General features: G+C 38.2%; 2 protein-coding genes across 2 annotated transcripts; both read left to right on the top strand.

The window, feature by feature from the left end:
• The first annotated feature begins 4894 nt into the window (after window positions 1–4894).
• Window positions 4895–6301, top strand: LOC115985667. Its single transcript, XM_031108585.1, has one exon. It carries the CDS (start codon window positions 4895–4897, stop codon window positions 6299–6301), a length of 1407 nt encoding a protein of 468 aa, XP_030964445.1.
• A 3545-nt stretch (window positions 6302–9846) lies between these two features.
• Window positions 9847–10338, top strand: LOC115985668. The gene has a single exon (XM_031108586.1). It carries the CDS (start codon window positions 9847–9849, stop codon window positions 10336–10338), a length of 492 nt encoding a protein of 163 aa, XP_030964446.1.
• Window positions 10339–10607: the final 269 nt, after the last annotated feature.

Genomic DNA, 10607 nt, shown 5'->3' on the forward strand with positions numbered 1-10607 from the left:
AGGGTAGACTCATGGGTATATTGTCGGGTATTTGATACTTATCCCGAAGTGTTTTGAAGTGTGTTTCTTTGATTTTGGAAATAAAATCATTGACCGTCCATAAGGGAAGAAGGATGAACTCCCTAAGCCCATCAAGTCCTATGACGGATTGGATTGGGGGATCAACATCCATTAGACCGTCACTAAAGTCACCATTTGATTTCTCCGTCCCTAAATCCTCATCCATTGAAGAGGAAGCTGATGGACTCCTCTCCTCACTGGGACTGTCAGGGTCTTTATGACCTGACGGGTAGACTTCATCGTAGCCCACTCTATCACGGACAAACGACTGGTTACTTGATGCACTAGACATGACCTACACGTAACGGTAAATCCTAAGTCTGACAGTACTATAATGGTTGACGGAAATGTAAGAGTCTAGAAAAGTAAAAATGCATAAAAATTTGAAGTAAAAGGAAGAGGATGCTTACTAGAACAGAGTTAAACGATGAAGAGGTAATGGTGACGAATGCAACAGTTGAACGGTACAGGCGTCTGACAAGGGTGACGGGTGCGTTCTGATCGTGATTTTCAGTAGAAAGTAAAGTAATGAGCGGAAGAAGTCTCAGTTTATATAAGGAGAACGACACGGAAGACGAATGGGCACTTCGATCCAAATGAGCAACCATTCAACAAACGCCACATGTCCATCATTAATGATCCTAGGCCAGCCTGTCCAGGCTAGGGGGCATTCGTCGAAAGTCCAAATTAAACCATCACCCGCGGGCCCGTCCACTTAGAGTGCACAGACTCACGGGGTGAGGGGGTAACTGAAAAGGAAGAATATTGGAGATGACGGATCAGATTGTATGGACGGCCTGCTAAGCAAATGAGCCAGTAATAGACGGATCCTACATGGACGAACAAAGGGGGAGGACGGACCAAAAGGCCATGTGGCACTTAGTTGTTCATTATGTGGGCCTCAAGAAATCCTAGATGAAAACGACTTGCGCCCCATGGTTAACCCTAGTCCATAGAATCCCAATACGAATAGAATTCTAATACAAAGTAGATTCCAGAAGATACGCTCACTAGTGAGGATCTTCCCTATATGGAAAAGACTTGCTACACAAGTATAATAGTTCAATTCTACACCATTATAAAAGCCCAAAGACCCTCAGAAAATAGGTACGCATAATTCACCCTAGCTCTGGCACTCTAAAGTTGTGAGAAGTTCTAACTTGACCTTTAGAGGGTATTTGGCCGGCACCACACCGATGCTCTCTATTAGGTCTTCTCTTTTTGTTATGTAGGTATTGTTTCGAGTGTGCAAGGACTGTGTGGCTCACTGGTGATTTTTTGGCTCATCAATTCCCTTTTGATAAGAAAAAGAAGGTAGAAGTAGCTTATTGAACTACTCCATTAACATTCTTAGTTTTTAGAAATTCTTTAAAAAAAAAATATGTAGGATAAGATTCCCTCCCATTAAATCTTTCAATTTCCTCCAATTTTTAGTAAAATGCAAGACACTTGACATTTATTTAATTTTTTGTGATCGTTGAAAATCAAATATTTAAATAGGAGGGGATTTTATTCTTGTCTCAATCAAAATTAGAAAAAATTAGCTTAATTAATTGGAGGAATCGCATAGAAGATGGGGTTAGGGGTTTTGAACCCAACTCTACATGGATTTCATGATGTTTTTAGAAGCCAAAACTGTTATACTAACTCACTGAGGTTTTAATTATTTAGTTTAGATATGAGCTTGTTAATTTCAATATGAAATCAACAAATGGAGAAGTATAAATTTGACTATTTATTGGTAGGTAGATCATGAGAGCTGCTTGAACTTTAAAAAATACTCAATTAGAATTTTAAAGATTTGCTTGGTTGATAACTATTGATTTAAAACAAAGCCATCACTCATCAAAATTGATTTATTATGTAACAATGTAATCATTGGCATAAAATATATCAATTTATGTTACATTAATAATTTACTTTTTAGTCGCCACTTCAAGAGCTTTATAGTTTAACGTTTTCCATGAAAAACTTTAGGCATTATCTTAGAATTTGCTATAAATTTTTTATAATTCATGAAAAACTACTTGTAAGGATACTAGTTAAATGAGTATGCGAATTGCTCATCATCTATTATTCCCTTTTGATTAGGAAAGAAAGTAGAAGTTGCTTATTGAACTACTCCATTAATATGCTTAGTTTTTACTTCACAATTTAAATTTTGTTATTATGATACAATTGATTTTGATTATATATATAAATATATATATATATATATATGTTTTAAAAAGTCACTAAAATTGATTCCTTTATAAAAATCCATTGAAAAGTTACAACAAAATATTGTATTATTATTAAGTTTTTTCAATGAAATTTGTATTTTGAATGAATGATAATAAGTTTAGAAACTCTTTTTAAAAAATTATGTTGGGATAAGATTCTCTCCCATTAAATCCTTCAATTTCCTCAAATTTTTAGTCAAATGCAAGACATTTGATATTTATTTAATTTTGTATGATTGATAAAAATTGAAAGAAAGTTGAATATTTAAATAAGAGGGGATCTTATTCTTATACCAATCTAAATTAGAATAAATTAGGTTAATTAATTGGAAGAACCCCTTAGAAGATGGGGTTAGGGGTTTTGAACCCAACACCTCATGGATTTCGTGACATTTTCAACACCATTATACCAACTTATTGAGGTTTTAATTATTTAGTTTAGATATGCACTTGTTAATTTCAATATGAAATTAAAAAAAAATAAGTATAAATTTGACTATTTGTTGGTAAGTAGATCATAAGAGCTGCTTGAACTTAGAAAAAAAAAAAAAAAAAAACCTCAATTAGAATTTAAAGATTCACTTGGTTGATAACTATTGATGTAAAACAAAGTCACCACTCATTGCAAGTGATTTTTATTATGTAGGAATGTAATCATTGGCATAAATTATACTGATTTATGTCACATTAATAATCTACTTTTTAGTTTCCACTTCAAGAGCTTTATAGTTTAGTGTTATTTGCTGATTTCCTTATGAAAAGAATCGAAATTCAAATTCCCATTTTCCAATTTTGGTAACAATTCAATTATTTAAGAAAGAAATTACTTTTTCAAAAGGGAAAAAAATAAAATATACTTTCAAGTCCCATGCTATGAACCACAGAAAGAAAACATAGAAAGTAAAAGTATTCCCTTTAAGAATTGTTACTAGTATTGTAGGCAAGACTACAAGAATTGGCAGTGAAAAACATGGTTGTTTTGGTAATTTTGATATAAGAGATATTTTCTGTTAGACCATAAATATTACAGAAGGTGCGTACGCTATAGATTAGGGGGTGTACAACATATGCAGCTTTTGTAACAAATTGATTTCTTGTCATTGGTACCAAGGGTTTGGGAATAGGCCAAAATGAAATGCAATGTCTACACCTATCTTAATGATAATTTGGCCTTACAAAAACTCATAGACATGGAGGCATATATAATAATCAAAAATTAATTAAGAGCATCTCCAACAGTCACTCCAAATTTTTGTACTATTTGGAGAATGAACAGTGACTCCTACCATTTTTATACTTACTTTTTCAAAAAAAATTTCCAACAGACTCTCTATCTTTTTCTTTATCCCATTCATATATTATTTCTTCACTATTTCTTTATTCTTTTTTTTAATATTTCTTCTTTCATTCATAATGGCTATATTTTTCAAATTCTCAAGAACTATATTTTTTAATCTTCCAACGGTAATATTTACAATATTTTTTCGCAATACTTTCACAACAAAATCTTATGTGATAAGTTGTTACTAATTCTAATTTGAACTCACCACTAATATTATTTTTTTACTCACCAATATTAACTAATAACAATCTACCACTTAAGATTTATTGTGAAAGTATTGTGAAAATATTGTAGTAGCATTTCTCAATTTTGATTTTTTATTCATTATATTATTTTTCCTTTCTTTCTTTAGTTTTTTTTTTTTTTTTTTTTCATCCATATGTCTCTTCTTCTTCTTTTTTTCTCTTGTTTTTTCTCCTCCACACAAGTACACCCACATCTATCTCTATCTTCACTTTTGTTTTACTTTTTGTTTTTCTAGTTCTTGATCTCCAGAACAACCTCCAACTCTCCCTCTTTCTCTTTCTTTCTCTCTCTCTCTCACACACAAACAAATTCTCTCTCTCATACACACATAGATCACCGGTAGAGAACAAAGGCTAGAGAGGGTTGGCCTTTTAAATCGGCGTTCATGCACGCCGCTTGGTCCATTCCATCACCGCCCTTCCTCCTCCCCACTTCTAATCTGCTTTCTACATTTTATATTTGTTGTTCTAATTAAAATTTCCTTTTTCCCTATTATTGATTTGTTATTTCTCTTTTGATTTTAGATTTGTTGTTCTAATTAAATTTGTTTTTATTTTAAATTGTGTTAGATGGCAAAGAGAATGTAACATGATTTTAGATTGTGTTTTGATTTTAGAATGTAACATGATTTCAACCCACTACCTATAATGCATCGATACAAATTCAAGTATCGGAATGGTATTGTACCAGGATAGGTACAAGTGCGAGAATACAATATTTTTTGAAAAACCTAAGCTATGATACATCAAAGATATGTCAATTAATTAATTAATATTTACTGTTAAGTTTAAAATTAAGTAAAAATAACAATAAAACGCTTGAAAACATATCTAAAATTAATTAAAAGACAATACTAAACAACAAACAAGTACAATAACTTGACCTAGGGTAACCCTAGCCGTCAGGAGAATAATTTAGTACCTACGTCAAAGTGGGGTTTCTACAGTCTTCTATAGTTCTACAGTCCTCTTCCCACGTTTTTTTGACCTGAGGGAGAGAGCGAGTAGTTTTTTTTTTCGTTGAGATGGAGAAGTTGATGGGTTCGTGGAAGAGGTTTTCTCTCTCAGAGTGCGAAGGCGATAAGTTTGCTGTCCAAGAGGAGAATACGGTGGAGGAGCATATATTGGCAGCGAAGTTTTTGACTCGTCGAGTGCTGAATATGGAGGCCATAGCCAGGACTTTTACACTCTTGTGGAATACCAGGAAAGGGTTCGAGATTAGAGACATGGGGGATCATAAGATTCTCTTCGTGTTTCCTGAGGAGGCAGATATTGATAGGGTTTTGGAAGGGGAGCCCTGGTCTTTTGATCGGCATCTCGTGGTGCTGCAAAGAGTTGACAGAGATGCTGCAATCCGATCCCTGGATTTTAGTGTGACCCGCTTCTGGATTCAGGTCCATGACTTGCCGGTTGGAAGTTTCTCTTTGGAATTGGCTAAGAAGATTGGGTCGGTAGCTGGCAAGGTCGAGAACCAAATGATAGATGAGGGAGATCAGTATGGAGTTAATTTCTTTCGGTTAAGGGTAGCGGTCGATATCCAAAAACCGTTATGCTGTGGACGTACTATTATTACGGCTAGAGGAAAGGAGGGTTGGGTTAACTTCCGATACGAACGACTGCCCAATATCTGTTATTGGTGCGGAAAGCTTACCCATGGAGATAGAGAATGCCCACTATGGATTAGAAGTAGAGGTACTCTCAAGGCTGGTGATCAGCAGGTCTGTGCATGGCTTCGTGCAACCACGCCAAATCCTTTTAAAAAAACAGTGATCTGTGTGCCGGGTTTGGACGAGGAAGATGGTTGGAACGATTTTGAGATGCATGGAGAGAAGGATACGGCAGAAAGCAGTTCAAAGGAAGTTGGCGGAAGTGGTTCCAGTCAAGAAGCAGAACAGAGTAGGGAGGAGACTGGTAATCAAGTTGGTCAGGTGGCCGACCGGGAAGCAGAATTAGACAGCTCCGATCCACGGGAGACCAGTTTGGAAAGTCCAAATATTGCGGAGTCGGTGTCGCTTCGTAGTAAAGAAGTAACGGTGCAGAAATCTTTATTTCAGGAGCAATTGGAGGAGATTGATTACGAAATTTCCAAATTTGATATCGTAAAAGTCAACGAAGTCAATGATGACCATAATGAGGTCACGCTCCACCAACAGGAAGCTGAGAAAAAGTTAAGCAATGGGCCTGGGCTGTTGGGCCGCTCCTCTAGTCCGGGTGTAGTGCAAGATAAAGGGAAAAATAAGGAAAAGGGCTGGGTACGTAGAGAAAGAAGTCAAGTTCGGCCCACTGAACATCATTCTTCCATTTTATCCAAAAGAAATTCCAGAGACGTGAATGCAGAAACAGAGGAAACAGAGGGGCACAAGAAGAAGGTAGCAAAGTCTGATTTAACATTATCGGTGGAGGCTGGTTCCCAGCCCCGCCGGAACCAATGAATCTTTTAGCATGGAACTGCCGGGAGCTTGGGAACCGCCGTGCAGTTCAAGAGCTTGTAGACATTGTACAAGCGCAAGGTCCCGAGATCGTGTTTTTGTGGGAAACATGGTTGGATAAAGATTGGATGGAATGGGTTCGATGTCAGTTGAAGTTTGCTGGGTGTTTTACTGTCCTAAGTGAAGGGAGGGGCGGTGGGTTAGCACTCTTGTGGAAAGAGGATGATATGGTTTGGGTTGATAGTTTCTCACAGTATCATATCGACGGGATAGTACATGGTGGTTCGGATAACAGATGGCGCTTGACTGGTTTCTACAGTGAACCGGAAACAAGCAGAAGAGCTGAGGGATGGAATATGCTTCGTATGTTGAATTCTAAACCAAAGCTCCCATGGTGCTGCCTAGGAGATTTCAATGAGTTATTGGAGGTTACGGAAAAAAGAGGTGGTGCACAACGGTCCCATAATCTCATGCAGTCTTTTCGAGACGTTCTTGATGATTGCGGGTTTGTAGATTTGGGTTATTCTGGACCTGAGTTCACTTGGCATGGTCGTCGGCATGGTGAATGGATTTGGGAACGTCTAGACCGAGGGGTGGCAAACTATGATTGGTTAGCTCGCTTACCGACGGGTAGAATCACTCATTTGAACTGCTATACATCAGATCATAGACCAATATTCTTAGCTCTTGATCCAAACGGGGAAGCACAGAAGTGGAAGTGAAAACCATTCCGATTTGAAGCTATGTGGGTTACGGACCCGGATTGTGGGAATACTGTTTCTAGAGCTTGGTCACACCAGTGCCCAAATGGTACTCCTATGTTCACAGTGGCCAGTAAGTTGAAGAGATGCAAGAAACATTTAAAGAAGTGGAGCAAGGCACATTTTGGTAATGTTAAACAACAAATCCAGCAGAAAAAGGATTTGTTATGGAAAGCTGAGGAAAGAATGGTCAGGGAGAATAATTATGACGAGGTGTTGAGGTTGAAGTCAGAATTGAATGTCTTGATTGATAGGGAAGAACAAATGTGGCATCAAAGATCTCGGGTTCAATGGATTAAAAGTGGTGATAAGAACACTAGTTTCTTTCATGGGACAGCCACCAATAGGAAGAGAAGGAATTTTATCAAAGGATTACGGGATGCAGAGGGTGTTTGGTTATCTGAGGAAGCTGCCTTTACAAAAGTTTTGGTTGATTTCTATGCTGATCTTTTCACAACATCTAACCCGCAAAATTTGGAGGTTGTTTTGGAGGGAGTCCAGGAAGTTGTTTCCAGGGATATGAATTTAAAACTTACAGATCCCTACAAGGCTGAGGAGGTTGAGTTAGCAATAAAAGAAATGGCCCCTTTGAAAGCTCCTGGGCCGGATGGTATGCCCCCTTTATTTTATCAGACTTACTGGACGGACGTTAGTATGGATATTACTCAAGCTGTTTTATCTTGTCTTAATTCTGGCTCTATCTTAAAATCCATAAATCATACGTTTATTACTTTAATTCCAAAAGTAAAAAACCCGGAGAGAGTTTCTGAATTTAGACCAATTAGCTTGTGTAATGTGATTTATAAAATTGTCAGTAAGGTCATTGCAAATAGGCTCAAACCACTCCTTAACAGTATCATATCTGAAACCCAGAGTGCTTTTATTGTTGACAGATTGATTACTGATAATGTATTGATTGCCTTTGAATCTCTCCATCACATGAAAACTTGCTGCTCAGGGAAGACAGGTTTTATGGCTTTGAAGTTAGATATGAGCAAAGCCTATGATCGGGTGGAGTGGGCTTTCCTGGAGAAAATTTTACTGAAGATGGGTTTTCAGAATTCCTGGGTATCTCTGATCATGGAATGCATTACCATAGTGTCATATTCTATTTTGATAAATGGTGAGCCACACGGAATGATTGTCCCAACAAGAGGGCTAAGACAAGGGGATCCTCTATCCCCTTACCTCTTTCTTTTTTGTGCAGAAGGTCTAAATACGCTTCTAAGGGGGGCAGCTGATGATGGACAAATTCATGGTTTCTCTATTAGTAGGCGAGGCCCAAAGCTTACTCACCTATTTTTTGCAGATGATTGTTTACTTTTCTGCAGGTCTACACTAGCAGAATGTGATAAAATAAAGGAGTTATTGGCATTGTATGAAGCAGCTTCAGGCCAGATGGTGAATCAGGATAAAACCACTCTCTTCTTCAGTAGAAACACTGATGAAGTAACTCGGGAAGCAATTAAGGGGTCACTTGGTCTTCCGGCAATTCAACATTATGAGAAATATCTGGGTCTACCTTCCTTTATAGGGAGGGGGAAGAAAGCAAGTTTTACTAAAATCAAAGAACGAGTGTGGTCAAAAATGCAAGGGTGGAAGGAAAAGTTACTCTCTCAAGCTGGGAAAGAGGTAATGATTAAGGCAGTAATTCAATCAATTCCGGCATATTCTATGAGTGTCTTCAAATTGCCGGTTAGCTTATGTAAAGATATTGAAATGATGATTCGTAAGTTTTGGTGGGGGAATGGTGAGACCAAAAAGGTGCATCGAGTGAAGTGGAGTACATTGTGTTCTTCCAAATCTATTGGGGGTATGGGTTTTAGAGATATTCAAAATTTTAACAAGGCAATGCTTGCTAAGCAGGTATGGAGATTCTTGAATAATAAGGACTCACTTCTTTTTAAAGTGTTTAGCTCTAAATATTTCCCAAATGGAAACATTTTGGAAGTCCCAATACCTTCAAAATGCTCCTATGCATGGAGAAGTATCCTACAATCCAGGGATGTCATTCATAAGGGGGCTGTGTGGAGGGTCGGTGATGGCCGGAAGATAGATATTTGGAGTCATAGTTGGTTGCCGGATGTGGGACAGAGCAGAGTGATCTCGCCTAGGAATGATGCAAGGGTTGAGAAGGTGTGTGATTTATTTTATCCTAATTCCAAAACATGGGACCCTGGTTTGATTCAGCACATATTTTACCCTTGGGAAGCAGAGAAGATCATGAGGATACATGTCAGTGCCGTGAATACAGAAGACTCGCTGGTTTGGCCTCTAACCCCGAATGGCGAATATTCGGTTAAGTCTGCATACAGAGTTCTTGCTGCAGAGGCTATCAATGGACTTCCTTCTTCGTCAGGTGGGGAGTGTTCCTCACTGTGGAAGCGCATTTGGAAAATTCATGCGCCACAAAGGATCAAACACTTTATCTGGCGTGCGGCAACGGACTCCCTTCCCACAAAACAAAATCTTGTACGACGGAATATTCCGGTGGACGTGACTTGCTCCCTGTGCGAGGATTATCCAGAAACACTCTTGCATGTATTATGGCTGTGTGATCAAGCCAAGTCGGTCTGGAAATCAGATTCTAGATTTTCTGAGTTGTATCGGAAAGCCCACAGGAGTTTCATGGACTTGCTAGACTCTGTTTTTCAGCAAGGCTCTACTTTCTCTGTTGCTCTCTTCTCAACAATTACCTGGAGTCTTTGGCAGCGTAGAAACAAGCTGCGTGAACGCCAACCCACGTGGCCCATTCAGGAGATATGTTGAAGAGCAAATGAGCTGGTTATGGAGTTCTTTGAGGTTCACCAGCGACCTCCGAACGCAGTGCACCATGTTCCTCGTGTCAAGTGGTCACCACTAGCAGAGGGTGGATACAAAGCTAATTTTGATGCGGCTTTTTTTGAGAGTAGTGAGCTTGCTGGAATTGGGGTGGTGGTTCGGGACAGTTCTGGTAATGTCATGGGAGCGTTGAGTCAAAAAATTTCTAGACCCCAGTCCGTGGAGCATGCTGAAGCCCTTGCCGCCTGTAGAGCTGTGATCTTGGTGAAAGAATTATTGCTCTCCCAAGCGTGTTTTGAAGGTGATTGCCAATGGGTCATTCAAGCCATCAATGTAGGTGGTCCCAACCGTACTCTGTTTGGCCATATTATTGAAGAGATTTGCAATTTCAGCTCATCTTTAGCAAGTTGTTCCTTTGTTCATGTACGTAGAGAGGGTAATAAATTGGCACATGCCCTAGTTAGAAGAGCAGTTTTATCTGCAGACACTGATGTATAGGTAGAAGAGCTACCCAATGACTTGGATGATGTATTTCGCTTTGATTTAGTTCAATAAACTTACTTACCTCTTTCTCAACCAAAAAAAAAAAAAAAAAAAGTACAATAACAGTATAAAATGTTGTCTCAAATACAAACCAAGAGTTCAAATAAACAAACACTCTAATGATATATCCAATGTTTGATGTTTATCACGGACTCACAACCCCATTCTCAGCAAAAAAAAAAAAAAAAAAAAAAAAAAATATATATATATATATATATATATAT

Source organism: Quercus lobata, chromosome 4 (assembly GCF_001633185.2).
Source record: "Quercus lobata isolate SW786 chromosome 4, ValleyOak3.0 Primary Assembly, whole genome shotgun sequence".
Taxonomy (NCBI): Eukaryota; Viridiplantae; Streptophyta; class Magnoliopsida; order Fagales; family Fagaceae; genus Quercus; species Quercus lobata.